General features: G+C 41.2%; 1 protein-coding gene across 1 annotated transcript in view; it reads right to left on the reverse strand.

The window, feature by feature from the left end:
* Atrn (attractin) overlaps positions 1-15,339 on the reverse strand; it is a 151,521-nt gene that overhangs the window by 12,322 nt on the left and 123,860 nt on the right. Inside the window, exon 25 of the mRNA XM_041670850.1 lies at positions 3,423-3,484. Within this exon, the coding sequence (XP_041526784.1) occupies positions 3,423-3,484 (62 nt within the window). The remainder of the gene's footprint in view (positions 1-3,422; positions 3,485-15,339) is intronic.

A 15,339-nucleotide genomic window follows, 5' to 3' on the forward strand; every position in this document is an offset into this window, starting at 1 on the left:
GAGGGGCAGGATCACCTAGACTACTCTGAGCCCAAACACTTCCTACCTTAAGCAGCTTCTTATCAAGGACTTGGTTGCACTACTGAAATGAAAGTAATAATAACTCTGTTGTGAGTGTGGGTATGTGTGTATTAATTATTTTTCTTTTCAAAGATTGTGTCTTGCTATGTAGCTCAGCTAGCTTGAAATTTGTGATCTCTCATCTCAGATTCTTGAATGCTAGGATGTGCCACCATGCCCAGCAATATATGCATTTACCAATAAAATAAACTTAAAATTATCAAATTTAAGCCAACAACTTTCTTAATATTAGGAGGAAAAACTAATTGTCTAATGATTATAAAGAGTTTCAGCTTTCTTTCTTCTGTAAACCATGTATTGAATGGGGAAAGCTATTATGATTCCAGAGGCAATGTTTGGTCCCTAGTTGATGCAACTGTTTGGGAAAGATAAGGAGGTGTGGCCTTGTTGAAGGAGGTGTGTTATTAGGGGTGGGCTTTGAGGTTTCAAAAGCCCATGTCATTCCCAGTTAGCTTTCTCTCTGCCTTATGCTTGTGGATCAGAGTTAAGTTCTAGCTACTGCTCCAATGACAGTGTTGTGCATGGTTTTTTGGTAGCAGCACTCTCTGGGGTGCATTCTGCTTGCTAGAGGCAAGCAAGCGCTCTCATCTAAGAGAAGCTTCCTGATTCAGCTTTAGCTGCAAAACCCTGCAGCTCATTAAGAGGTCCTGCCACGAAACACTTAAATGGTGTTGACGAAAAGCTGAACACATGCTTTTCGGTTTTCAGCCGTAGCAGGAAAAAAGCTGCACCGTTTAAAAATGCCGGCTTTTTGGGCTGTCCTGCCAGGGCAAACTCTGACTCTTTTACACAGGCGGTTCGTGCGGTTTGCAAGCACAGGCTGCTGAAGCTCGCTTGCTGGCAGGGACCTTGAAATGCCATAGAGTTGTGGCAGTAAACATGGCTACAGCCAGTACCTCAGCCATGAGGCTGGAAAGCTAAGGAATGGGCTGGATCCAGCCATCAAAGCCAAGGCTTTAGTCCTACTGAGATTCCTTGGTAAATTAAAGACTCATGTGGTCAGAAAAACAGAGAGAGATACAGTAAAGAGAGCATCAAAGACAAAGAAAATTTTTAAATGATTTACAGCGTGTTAAAAATATATGCAGACTAAAAGTTAAAATTCTTAAAGTAAAAAACAAAAAGAAAGAGAGTTGTTGCGTGTGGTAGTACACACCTTTAATCCCAACACTTGAAAGGCAGAGGGAGATTGACCTCTGTGACTTCAAGGTGTGGTAGTACACGCCTTTAATCCCAGTGCCTAGAAGGCAGAGACAAACAGATCTCTGTGAGTTCAAGGTGTAGTAGTGTACACCTTTAATCCCGAATGCCTGGGAGGCAGAGACAGGCGGATCTCTGAGAGTTCAAAGACAGCCTGGTCTACAAAGTTACTTCAGGTCAAAGATACAGAGAACCTGTCTCAAAAAGCAAAGAATTAAAAGTAAAAATAAACAAAATAGAGGTTAAAACAAAGCTGCACAAAGATGGAAAATACACAGAGAATTTTGATACTGTATGCTATTATGCTCTCTTTAAATTATTTAAATGCTGAGGAAGGAGCAACAGATGCTAAAAGATATTTATTTATAAATGCTGCTGAATTAATCCAACATAGATATTTTGATGCCTTGACTTTGAAATTTGGATCTAAGGACATGATGCTTTGGAAAGGAGTTTCTTATTTTGTTTTCACAGAGGGTGAGAGTCTGTGGATTGCTTCTATCCCAATATGGTATGATGGACCACGCCCTCCTGAAGGGTTGCTGTTCAGAAACCCTTCAGAAAATTGCTTCGCTCAACTGCCAACTGAGATGAAACTAGCACACAGGTTATACCGTGAAAGACCTAATTAACGATGCCCCCATTCAGCAGGAAGCAGTTTGGAGAGAAAAAACTGCACCCATGTTCCCAAATATGGTTTATAAACGTTCTTTTACATTTAAAGGGGGATATGATATAGGTATGAATAATTTGCATTAGTATAGATTTTGCTTTATTGATAGAGATTTACAGTCAATTTTGTTATATGTATATGTATTTCTGATATTGATTAAGGTATTGTGATTGTGTAGTTCATTATTAAAATGTAATGTATAATTAGGAAATATAGGTTGTTGATGGATAATCATAAATAATAGTCAAGTTTGTAGTCATGTTAGTTAAGATTTTCTAGATGTGCATAGATATATCTTAGATAGGCATTCTTCATATCTTTCAAAGACTGCAGAATATGGCATTTTAAATGTTTTAATAACTTAGGACTTTTCATGACAATGAGACACTCTGCTCCTGGCAGCACCAATCTACTTCAAGAGGAAGATGGGCATCGAAGAGGATCCTTATGGAGTTTGATAGCCATTTGGGCAAGAAACTGCTCTTGCCTGGACTATTGCATAAAGTAGACACAGAGAACCCACAGAGAGAGGACTACTGAACTTGCCTAAGGTGAGATGATCTTTCGGGGTTCCTGATTCATGAAAGAGTCTGTGAGACATTCTGCAGGATACAGCAGATAGTGACTGAACTGACTTTGAATTTTCCTGCTTTGTGGAAATGAAATGTCTGCTGGAAACTATGGGCCTGTAGGCCGAAGATGGATGCCCCAACGGTACAGAGGAACTTTGGGTGACTGTCCAGGCAGCGAGATGTCTCTGTCATTTCTAGAGTTTTAAAAGTTGCTTTTTTCTTGTTTGTTTAGGTAGTATTGTATCTTTCTGGAGTCTTTGATGGAGTTAAGAATAGTTAGTTATAGTTATAGTTTTCCTTAGTTATGATAAAGATTATTATAACTTTTACTTGATAACTGTTTCGTTATATGTAATATTGCTATGTTAAAGTTAAAGCCTTTTTTTTTTTGTTTAAATCGAAAAAGGGGAAATGATGGAGGAAGGTCATTGGTTAAATAAAAAGAAACTGCTTGGCCCTCATTGGTTAGAAGATAGGTGGGAGGAGTAAACAGAACAGAACGCTGGGAGGAAGAGGAAGTGAGCTCAGACTCCACAGCTCTCCTCTCGGGAGCAGACGCTTCAGAGAGACGCCATGCTCCTGGCTCCTGGGCAGACGCATGCTATGAAGCTCCGACCCAGGATGGACATAGGCTAGAATCTTCCCGGTAAGCGCACCTAGGGGCGCAACACAGATGATTAGAAATGGGCTAAATTAATATGAGAGAATTAGCCTAGAAGAGGCTAGATAGAAATGGGCCAAGCAGTGACTAAATGAATACAGTTTGTGTGTTGTTATTTCGGGCATAAGCTAGCCAGGCAGCCGGGGTGCTGGGGACGCAGCCCCGCCGCCCTTATTACTACAGGAATTAAGGGGCTGTTTCAAAGGAATAGCGCAGTCAGTATGAGAGGAATTACCTGAAGAAAGTCACGAAGAACTGTACCAGGTCCATAAAATTGCTGTGCTGGGAGAAGGCAATCTGTGGCAGAAAACAGCAGTGGTTACATGGGCTACAAAACGGCTCCACTGATTCAGCTTCGATTGTTTTTTTTTTGTTTTGTTTTGAACAAAATAATCTCAGCTACAGGCTACAAACCTGAAACCAATAGGTTATAATTTCTAACTTAGTAACTTTACTATAAATGAACAGGTTTTAGTACCAAGAATACAAGACAATTCCTAATGTATTTCAATACTAAGAACCAAAAGAGGCAACATTATTTTATGTAGAAGAAAAACACTGCAAATTAAACTTTGGCATAATGCTTTTTATAGCACTGTTGTATTGAGGGCAGGTATCATCTATTGTGTATCTCAGAATTGATTAAGTATGGAAACTGTAACCTTATTATCACACACTAACACCTCCTACTGGTCTGACGTCACCAGGTTCATGGACCAGGGCTTTATTGGGAAGATAATGGTACAGCTGAGATCCTTTATCTAAAATGTTTGGGACTGCCAGGAAGTGGTGGCACACACTTTTAATTCCAGCACCCAAGAGACCCTACCTCAAATAAAATAAAATAAAATAAAATGAATAAAATAAAATAAATGGTTGGGACTAATAAGCTTGAGATTTCAGGGTTCTTTTAGGATATTTGGTTAGACTTTTCCAGTAACTGAACATTCCTATTCTGATATTTTGAGATCCATATAATTTAATTTCATCAGAGACAGGATCTCAAAAGCTTGGAGTGCCCTTGAGCTCATAATTCGACCTCAAGCCTCCCAGTGCTGAAATTATAGGCTTGCATCACTATCACCTGCCTGGCAAATCTGAAACTTTTTAAGCATTAGTTTTAGATTTTAGACTAGATGTGTTCAGTGTATGTTCAAAAGAAACAATTACTAAGAAGATGCTAACTGTTTCACTGAAGATGGTAAGCAGGATAACAATTAGGAAGCTGAACCATCAAGATGCTTGGTTCAGCAGGTAAAATCAAACTGTGGTGGAGAACTGTGATCCAGTGGCCCTTGTCCCTCCAACACACACATCAGAAACACACATAAATATAAAATAGTAACAAATTAAATAAAAATTTAAAAAAGATAAAGTCAATTGTGGAATATTTAACTAGGCAAAGATGTATCACTTTTGTCTATGCTGCATTTGTTTAATTATATAAAGATGTGTTGTTGTTTTATCTTGCCTGCCTAAGACACCTGACTGGTATAATAAAAACGTGAATGGCCAATAGCAAGGCAGTATAGGGATAGGAGGGGCTGGTGGGCAGAGAGAGTAAGTAGGAGAGAGAAAAGAGAAGAGAACAAGAAGAGAGAACGAGGGGGAAAGAGAGGCAGCTGCAAGCTAGCCAGACATGGAGAAAGACATACAGAATAAAAGAAAGGTAAAAAGTCCGTGGCAAAATGTAGATGGAGAGAAATGGGTTAAATAAGTTATAAGAGCTAGTGGGACAAACAGAAGATAAGATTGAACCTTTGTAGCTAATAATAAGTCTCTGTGTCATGATTTGGGAGCTTGTTGGTGGCCCCTCCAAAAAGCCTGCTACGTTTGGTACCCAAGATGGGACCCAAATCTCCACAGAGGGCCTGAAAAATCTAAAAAAACTAAACAAACAAAAACAACAAAACCCAAGGAAAAACATATAGTTATCCTCTTGGCTATGGGAAGTAGACAAAATTGCCGGGGAGAAAATTGGGATCTTGGGGGTGGGGTGGGATGGGGTGGGATGGGGTAAGGGAAGATGGGGAGAGAAAAGTGAGAAGGGGAGGTTGGGGGGAACTTGGGGAAACAGGATGATTGGGATAAAGGAAGGTTGGATAGGGGAGCACAGAAGCACAATTCTTAGTTAAGGGAGCCACCTTAGGGTTGGCAAGAGACTTGAACCTAGAGTGGCTCCCAGGAGCCCAAGGCGATGTCCCCAGTTAGTTCCTTGGGCAGCTGAGGATAGGGAACCTGAAATGACCCTATCCTATAGCAATACTGACGAATATCTTGCATATCACCATAGAACCTTCATCTGGTGATGGATGGAGATAGAGACAGAGACCCACACTGGAGCACTGGACTGAGCTCCCAAGGTCCCAATGAGGAGCAGAAGGAGGGAGAACATGAGCAAGGAAGTCAGGACCACGAGGGGTGCACCCACCCACTGAGACAGTGGGGCTGATCTATTGGGAGCTCACCAAGGCCAGCTGGATTATGACTGAAAAAGCATGGGACAAAACTGGACTCTCTGAACATGGCAGACAATGAGGGATGATGAGAAGCCAAGGACAATGGGACAGGGTTTTGATCCTACTTCATGTTCTGGCTTTGTGGGAGCCTAGCCAGTTTGGATGTTCACCTTCCTAGACATGGACGGAGGGGGGAGGACCTTGGACTTTCCACAGGGCAGGGAACCCTGACTGCTCTTTGGACAGGAGAGGGAGGGGGAGAGGAGTGGGGGGAGGGGGAGAAGGGTGGGAGGAGGGGGAGGGAAATGGGAGGCTGGGAGGAGGCGGAAACTTTATTTTTTTCCTTTTCTCAATAAAAAAAAATAAGTGGATACACCTCCTGAAGAGGCTCTGCCATACAGTGAGTACCTGAGCAGCTGGCATGTTAAGTAAAAACAATAATCTAAGTCAAAGTGCCAGACACAGTGTGGGTACTAGCTTCCTAGAGCTAGGGTGGATGAATACAGCTCCCAGTTTGACTCAGCTGCCAGCTGTACACAACCCTCAACCAAGCCCATAGGGGATAAAGCTTGGCTCTCATGGCCTGAGCAGGACACGGCCAGCATCCAACACAAAGCCACTTAGCAGTTTAAGGTTTGGCTCACACAGTTGAAAAAGGCTAGAGACATGTAGTAAAGATAGGTCCAGATGGCAAAAACATCTAAAGAGCTCACACTATGTTTAAAAATGTACATGGGTTTAAGAAAGAAAAGAAAATAGGTACAGATAGTCATAGAAAAAGTAAATAGTTTAAAAATAAAGTCTTTAAAGAGAAGTAAAATAATATAAAGGAAAAAAAACATGAAAAGATGGGAAATGCACAGGGAGTCTGGATCCTGTATGGTGTTGTGTTAACTTTGCATTTTTTGAATGTTGATGAGTGAATGACAGCTGCTGAAAGACATGGGATTATAAAAGAGTTTGCTGAATTAAACCAGCCTAGATACTTTAGGGATGTCTTAACTTTAAAATGGAATTCAAAAAATATATTGTGTTGGGGGAAGAGGTTATGCTTTTGTTTTCACAGGAAATAAAAAGCTGTAGGCTCCTTCAGGGTTAATAGAGATCAGATTTGATCAGGGGAGACCTCCTGGAAACCCTGGCTACAGACATAAAGAGATAAACCAGGAAAACCACATGACAGGTCATGTATATACTGACCCCTCTGCATGGGAACAGTTATGAGAGTGACAACAATGTTACAACTAGTTTTCCCAGGACTTGACCATTATTTAAATTTTTTCAGGGTTCCCTAAGATTCTGTTGCACTCAGACTATAGGAAGAAATCTATAAAACACAACACCCAGACTCCCAAGAGATGGGGTGGGTGATTTTTGGTCATTTGGTGGGTTATGGATGTTTGTCATCATTTGGGGGGGGGATATAGGATAAAAAGAAAACTATTAACCTTACCTATTTTACATTGGTATGGATTTTGGTACAGTGATACAAATTTAAAGTTATTTTTGTTATACTGTATATATGTTTCTACTCTTATATGGGGTACTGTGCTTATGCGGTTCATTAAAAAATGTAATGTAAATTAAATGTAGGTTAGTAGTTAGTCATCTATAACAATCAAACTTGTAGCTATGTTAAATGTTTTAAGATCATACAGAGATATATTTTAGATGTAATGGTCTTCAAACACTTCAAAGACCTACAGAATATGGCATTTAAAATGATTTGTTAACATGGGGATTTTTATGACAGTGAGACATATCTGCTACTGGCAGCACCAATCTATTTCATAAAAGAACTTCTGAGTTTGCTTTCAGTGTGGTAAAACTAGCCATTTGAGAAAGAAACTGCCCTTACCTCGATTGCTGACAATACACCATCCAAACCAGGCATGCAGGACACAAAGGAAAACTACTGCTGAACTTTGCCAAGACAAAGCCGACAGTCCTTCAAAATTCCTGCTTCACAGAAAAGTCTGCCAGATATTCATAGGCTGAATATGGATGACCCAATGTTTAAGAGGAACCTTGGGTGATGGTCCAGGCAGACAGGTGTCTCTGTCATTTCTATAGTTTTGGAAGCTGTTTGCTGCTGTGGGATAATGTCGTGTACCTTGTAAAGATTTGTCATTTCTATTAGTTTACTAAAACACTGATTGGCCAGTAGCCAGGCAAGACAACCAGACTAGGAGAATTCTGGGAAGAAGAAAGGCTCAGTCTGCAGTCACCAGTCAGATGCAGAGGAAGCAAGATAAGAATGTCTCATTGATAAAAGGTACCAAGCCATGTGGCTAATATAGAATTATGGGTTAATTTAAGTTGTAAGAGTTAGTAAATAATAAGTCTGAGCCAATAGGACAAACAGTTTATAATTAATATAAGCTTCTGTTTCTTTGGGACTGAATGGCTGTGGAACAGGGCAGGACAGAAACTTCCATCTATAGCTTACACTCTACTTTCTGTTAACTCAAATAATATATCCTTTTGGGATCTTTGATGGAGTTGAAGAGTAGACAGTTATAGTTTTCCTTATGAAAACTTAATGAAAGAAGGTATATTAGGTACTGAGCTTTAGATTCATCAAGATAGGATAGATAATAGAGTGATTTCTCCAAATTTGCCAAATGCAAAGGGACTGCATATTGTAAATGTAATTCTTACTAGATAACTGTCCTTATTGTATGTAGTTTTATTATGTTAAAGTTAAAACTTTTCCTTTTTATTTAGACAAAAGGGGGAAATGTGGAATGTTTAACTAGGCAAAGATATATTACATTTGCTTATGCTTCATTTGTTTAAATATGTAAAGATGTGTTGTATTTGTGCTAATCAAGTAAAATTAACCTGGGCCAGAGAGGTGAGGTTAGCAACTAGTTGGTAGACAGTACCAGGGAAGAGCACAGTGTGGGTCTTTAAGTTGGGGCAGTGTGGAAGGAGACAGGCTTCCTGGGATGTCAGCTAAGAGAGAAAGTTAGCTGCTACTCTAACTCTCTGAGCTTGTTGGTTTCCACCCTAGACTTTTGAGTTTTATTAGAATGATAGAGATTTAATTAAAGCTACCTTTAGTCACAGCAAGAGAGTCATTGCCTGCAGGGACAGAATTACCCCCAGGCTTAGTAGCCTGGCTAACAGTTTAAAGGGCAGCCACTGTGATGAAGTAACAAAGCAGTAAATAATTAGCATCTTATTTTTCTAAATTTACCTGCCCCACTCTTTCATCTGTGGTGCTGAGGATCACTCAATTCCACACAAGCTCTATGAGTAAATCAGGTTCCAATGGTATCACAGAAGCCATAATATGAGTTTCTGTGTCTTTATCACTTATACTCAGAAATGCAAGGTAAACAATTTTGGGTTTTGTTTTCTCACTATATAGACTAGCCTAGCCTTGGCTGAACAGAGATCCACTTGCTTCTGCCTCCCAAGTGCTAAGATTAAAGGTGTGCACCATCACTATGCATGGCTTAGATTTGACTTTTTTTTCTTGGTCTTTTTCAAGACAGAGTTTCTCTGTGTATATCCAGCTGTCCTGAAACTCATTCCATAAATGAGGCTGGCCTCAAACTCACACAGATCTGCCTGCTTCTGCCTCCTCAGTGTTGGGACATATGCCACTGTCGCCTGTTTTAGATTTGACTTTTAAGAGTAGCTTTTATGTGCCTGGAGAGCTGGCTCAATGGTCAAGTGCACTTCTTGCTCTTGCAAAGGACTTGGGTTCAATTTCCAGCACCTACATGGAAGCTGACAACTGTCTGTAACTCCAGTTCCAGGATTCAATGCTCTCTTCTGACCTTTTTTTTTTTTTTTTTTAGTTTTTCGAGACAGGGTTTCTTTGTGGTTTTGGAGCCTGTCCTGGAACTAGCTCTTGTAGACCAGGCTGGCCTCTTTGCACACGTGTGGTACATATGCATACACATAGGTAAAACACTCATAAAATAAATAACTCCAATAAATAAAAAAATTACTTTCCCTTAGCGTTTACACTTAAAGGAATCCATGAGATACTTTTACTAATTACTGGATGCTAATATCACATTCTGAGGACCCATTAGGTCCTGGTCTGTGGTATAATGCTTCCTAGGTATTCTTTCTTAATGTGGCGATCTCAACCATGGCTCAATTTCTTGGCAAGTAGAACCATACCAGTTAAAATTCTGTGTATACTCACAAAGAGTCTGAATAAACTACGGTAGTTGGCTGGGATACCCAAGACTCTAAAGGTCTTCTGTTCAGCACTGATCATCTAAAGTCTCCATAATCACAAAGTTGTAAGGAAAGAAACAGCCACACCATGTTTAGGAATATACTGACAACCCACCCAGAAACACCTACCCACTGGGTCAGTCTTTGTTGGTCAATCTTGAACTTAATGCTCAAGCTGAGAACTTCTGAGAATGAGAGGGTGCTATTAAAATATAGACGGGTTATTTCCTTTTTCTTACTCCTCTCCTCTCCCTCCCTGCTTTCCTGTCTTCCCCCACTTCCCTTCTCTCTCTCCCTTTTCTCCTCTATCCTCTCTCTCCCCTCTTCTTTTCTCACATTCTCTCCTTGGCTGAGAATTAAACCCAGAGCCTGTACACACTGGTTTGAATGAGATGTTTCCTATAGCCTCAGGCATTTGAATACTTGTTCCCCACTTGGTGGTGCTGTTTGGGGAGGTTTAGGAGGAATAGGATTGAGAGGAAGTACATCACTATGGTAGTGATCTTAGCATTAAAAAGAACCCCACCATCTAGTTTGCTTTCTCTGCTTTGTGCCTGAGCCCTTAGCTTCCTGTTCCTGCACCCCTGCCTGTCACTAGCTCCCATGCTCCCTTATCATGACAAACATTTGTCGCTCTGGAACCATGAGTTCAAATAAACTTTTTATAAGATGCCTTGTCATGGTGTTTTATCACAGCAATAGAAAAGTAGCTAACACAAATACCAAGCTTCATCCCTATAAATTTGGTTTCAAACATAAAGTATGTCTTCCTTATTCAGACAATGTCAGATAACACAAACTAAATGAAAAATTAATCTTACAAAGGTAAGAGTTTAGGCTGGATGATGTGATGCTATCAGAGTGAAGTGTTTGCCTCACGAGATCAATGACCTGAGTTCCATTCCAGAGCCATGTGAAGGTGGGAAGAGAGAAGTGACGCCACAAAGTTGTGCTTTGACCTCCATGTGAGGGCTATGGTACTCCCATGTTTTCTCTCCTCACATGTAATAACACACATAATAAAAAATTAAAAATAGCTGATCATGGTTTTGAAAGCTTTTTGGCGGCAGGGTCCATGGGCGCCTACCCCTCTGAGGAACTTTTGGCAGTTAATGGTGGGGAAGAGAGACTTTCTCCATTGGTGTCACTCCTGGTAAACTGCCAATTCTGGTAAATAGCTCTCCTACCCACACTCATGGAGGCAACACCAGTTGAGACTCAGTGGGTAACAAATAAACAAATGCAGAAGGGGGCTTGGTTGGGAGGAAGGGATTCAGCAGAGGGGAAAGAAAAAAAAAGGTAATAAGAAATAAATGTGACCAAAATATACACCATATACATGCATGAAATTGTCAAATAATTAGTTTTAAAACATGTTTTGAATTTGGGTTTTTTTTTCTGATAGTGAAGGTAATAAGAACTTTCTAAACTAAAAAAATTTTAATAGGGCTTTAGAGCCCAAGCTGGCCTTGAATTCACTCTTCTCCCTTCCCCTCTTCCTATTCTTCTTTCCTCTCTTCATTTCCCTCCTTACCTTTTCCCTGCTGTATTATTGCACCCAGTTTCTAAAATCTACTTATTACAAAGAAAATCTCATTATACTCTAGTAATAAAACTTTCAGGTGTGGGGAGATAGTTGTCTACAAAGTGCTTGCCATGTAGCCTGAGGACCTCAGCAGGATCCCCAGAACTCACACAGAGAGCTGGGATAGTGGCACAGTAACCCAGCGCTGAGGAGGTAGAGACATGAGGTTCCCTGGGGTTTGTTGGCCACCCAGTCTAGTCAAACCAGCAAGCCCCAAGGTCCAGAGAGAGACTCAAAAAATAAGGTGGGTGGTTCCTGAGGAATGGTACTCCACATGTGTACACTGTACATCTCTACCTTCTCCTGTACACACACACACACACACACACACACACACACACACACACACACACTACAAAAAATTTAAAAAGACAAACTTACAACCTCATTTTCTACTCAACAGAAGGTAACTATTTATACATATTCCCAGAAATCTAAAATTCATGCCCCTACATTTCTACAACCTGATTCCAACTCACTTCCATCAACTGTTTCATTAAGAAATATTTGTCCTGGGAGCCCTCTGGATGAGGCAGATAAATGCTAAGAAACTTGGCAAGCCCCAGGCTTGGGGAAAGATATCATAGATCTGCAATTCCAGAGCACTAAGTCTACCCTTCATTCAAACAAGTATTTTTAAGTGATTGTACTACTGTCCTTAATACTATAGAGTCAGCCCAGAGTGACCTTGCTTTCCTGTAGTCAGTTCTCTTTATCTTTCATGGCCCAACACAGTTGCTCCTCCCCTATTTAGCTGGCTCTGGGCATGACTCCTGCTACTCTCTACTCTCAGACATCTAGTCTGAGATTAGACATCTAGGGCTGATGCCTATGCCCAAAGCTAAAGCCTTCCAGGAGGTTCTGATGTTTCAGTTTATAGGCCCCAGAAATCAGAGATCAAGAAATGATTCCCTTGCCTGAGCCTTTCCTGAATGACGTCTATAGCAGCTGGAACTGCACTCAAAACCAAAACCAAAACCTTCATTTTGAAATGGAAGCTCTGGAGGGTAGGCAGTGAGTTGGGGAAGTGGTAGGGAAAAGGCACTATTCTGAAGCAAACTGAGAGTCAGGGCCCATGCCTGGAGACTAGGAGATGGAATACAGAGTGGAGGCTTTATTCAAAGAACCTGGGAATATGGGATGTTGGCATTGTGGATTTGTGGAGGAGGTAGGAGCCAAGCTTGTCACATACTAGTGAGAATGGGTATTCTCCAGAGGGTGAGAGAGAGCCCAAGGCTCTAAGAGAAGCCGTCAGTGGGCTCTCGCCATGTCTGGATTTTCTATATGTCCTTGAGTCAAGAGAAATAGTCTCTGTGAAAATATGCTTTGAATTAATTTCTCTTCACACATGGAGTATCACCAAAAGAATAAAGAAAGACCTTTAGGTAAATGACCACAGATGTTTTCTTTTCTTTTAAAAACTGTATACTTTGCATTTACTAAGTTATATACAAAGTACTCAAAAAACTGAGTAGACTTTTCTGACTAGGGAAAAGGCAATCAAAATTTGGAGAAAGAAGAAAGGATCTATAATTTGTCCTTATCTTTCCCACCATGACCATTATATGAACATGCAAATAGGAGTTAGTTGCACTGTGAGGCAAAGCCTGTGGCTTCAGGGAGACACCTGGGAATGAAAGAAGATCCCAGAGTTCATTCACCTGGCTGGCTTTCTGAACACCATTCCTGCAGCTGAGAGCCTTCCTGGACCAACACCCATAGACTCCAGAATCTTCTGAAGGCTCTGAAGACCTCAGAAGTATATACCCTTCACATCAGGTCTGGAGAGAGCCGAGTCAGAATGCCTGCCATGCAGAGTCTTGGTATGACTACGCTGTTCTTGCAGCAGAATTCTGACCACTGTTTAAGGCTGAAAACTAGGAGAGGACCGGGTCCTCCCATAAGTCTCAGCTTTGCCAAGAATGGTAGCGTCTGTGTACACTAGCGGAGTATACTGTAAACTGGGATTGGGTTATCACTTCTTAAGAATTTTCCTATGAAACGAACTTCTTTTCCCTCTTACAATGCTAAACATTTTATTTTTATTATGTTTAATCATGGGTGTGTATATGGGGGGGTAGTATGTGCATGTGAGATGAACCCAGATAAACTCTGGGACTGGAATTACAAGCAGTTGTGAACTGCCTGACATCGATAGCTTTCCTTTATTTTTCACAGCCAAAATTCCATATGGATCTCTGTGTTGTGACCACAGCCTAGCACTGATTCCCAGTAACCACCACCTGACCTTACACGACACCTGCCTTAATGCTGGTTTGTGTTGGAACCAAAACTGTATGACTCAGCTCTGGTCAGAACTGCCAAACCAGCTGATGCCAATGAACATCTGCCAAACACACTAACGTCTATTTACTTTTAGCCCCTCCTACAGCTTTGAACTACTTTCCAGAATCTCCACACCATTTTCTTTATCACATATATTACTAACTTAAAATTTTCGGTGGTTTAAATGAGAATGGCCCCAGAGGCTCATAGGTTTGAATACTTGGTTCCCAGTTGGTGGAAATGCTTGGGAAGGAAGTGCGTGGCTGGGGGTGAGCCTTGAACTTTGAAAAGCCCATGCTATTCCCAGTTAGTTCTCTCTGCCTCTTACTTATGGATAAATGCTGTGTGACATTCTGAAGCTCCTGATACTGACAATAAAATTTGCTTTGAATCTGAGGATGGGGCAAGCTACTAGCTGAGCAAAATTAACTACAGAGGTTTGGGAGGACTAAGGACAGAAAAAAAGGAAGTAGCAGGGTGGAGCTTAGAGATGGTCTTGACCTCTTTTGGATGGAGAAATGACAGAGAGAGATATGTGTGTGTGTGTGTGTGTGTGTGTGTGTGTGTGTGAGAGAGAGAGAGAGAGAGAGAGAGAGAGAGAGAGAGAGAGAAGGTCACTTCTCTGCCATTTCTCTGTTCATGTTCTTACCCCAATATCTGACTCCTGAGTTTTTATTGATAAAGAATAATTAGATAAATGCTTTTCTGTTGTCCAACTCAGGGCATGAGATCACAAGGTAGTCACTTGCTCCTGGCTTTGCAGTCCCCTAAGCGCTGCCATTGCTGGCTTTTCTTCCTCCTCCCCGGGGCCTCTGAGCTGGGATTTTCCTGTTGCAGCCTCTCACAACAGCCTCCAGCTGCCGCCCATCCCTAGCCTCAAACTCTACAGGTGCCTTGGCTCCAAAGGCCACTGGAGTTAGCTGCTCACCAGCAGCTAGCACTGTCCTGTATCTTCACTTCCTGCATTGTGTGCTTCCTCTCTATGTCCTCCTGTGTCTGCTTTTCAAGTGGCTGGCTCCCTCTCCCCGTGGGTTTCAGATTTCCCCTTGACCCCCTCTTTGGGCCACTGCCACACCAAGTCAGTATCCTTGATACCCACTTGAGCTTCTACTGATGCAGCCCCCACCAAACACTCTTAGACCCCAGCTACACAAAAGCAGCTGCAGCTGCCCTCAGCCAGACCATGAACCACATATTCTCCGCCAGTTGTGTGGTGTGGTGACAGCCAGCCTCACACTTTCCTGTCATCATCAGCAGATCTGGTGAGACACCTCCTGGGTATTTTTTTAAATTTAATGTCTTTATTAACTCATTGGGAGTTTCACATCACGGACCCCAATTCTGCTCTGCTCACCTGGGAATTCTTAAGGGGAAAATAAGTTTTTTTTTTTTTTTTAAAGTTTTTTTCCCCATGTTAAGAATGGGGAACAATATTACAATGCAGAGAGTTAGATCTCTATATAGTTCTACAAAAGATAGTTTGAAAATGGAACATTAAAATGAAAGAATAATCAACATATCTGAGATTAACATAATGTCAATTATAATCACTATCAGTTTGGTAATTCATATTTTATCATTAAAAAAGTTGTTTGATATCAGTGCCAAATACAAAAAGT

Source organism: Microtus oregoni, unplaced genomic scaffold (genome assembly GCF_018167655.1).
Source record: "Microtus oregoni isolate MIOR12 unplaced genomic scaffold, Mior012 000020F_ref0000438, whole genome shotgun sequence".
In the NCBI taxonomy this organism is placed as follows: domain Eukaryota; kingdom Metazoa; phylum Chordata; class Mammalia; order Rodentia; family Cricetidae; genus Microtus; species Microtus oregoni.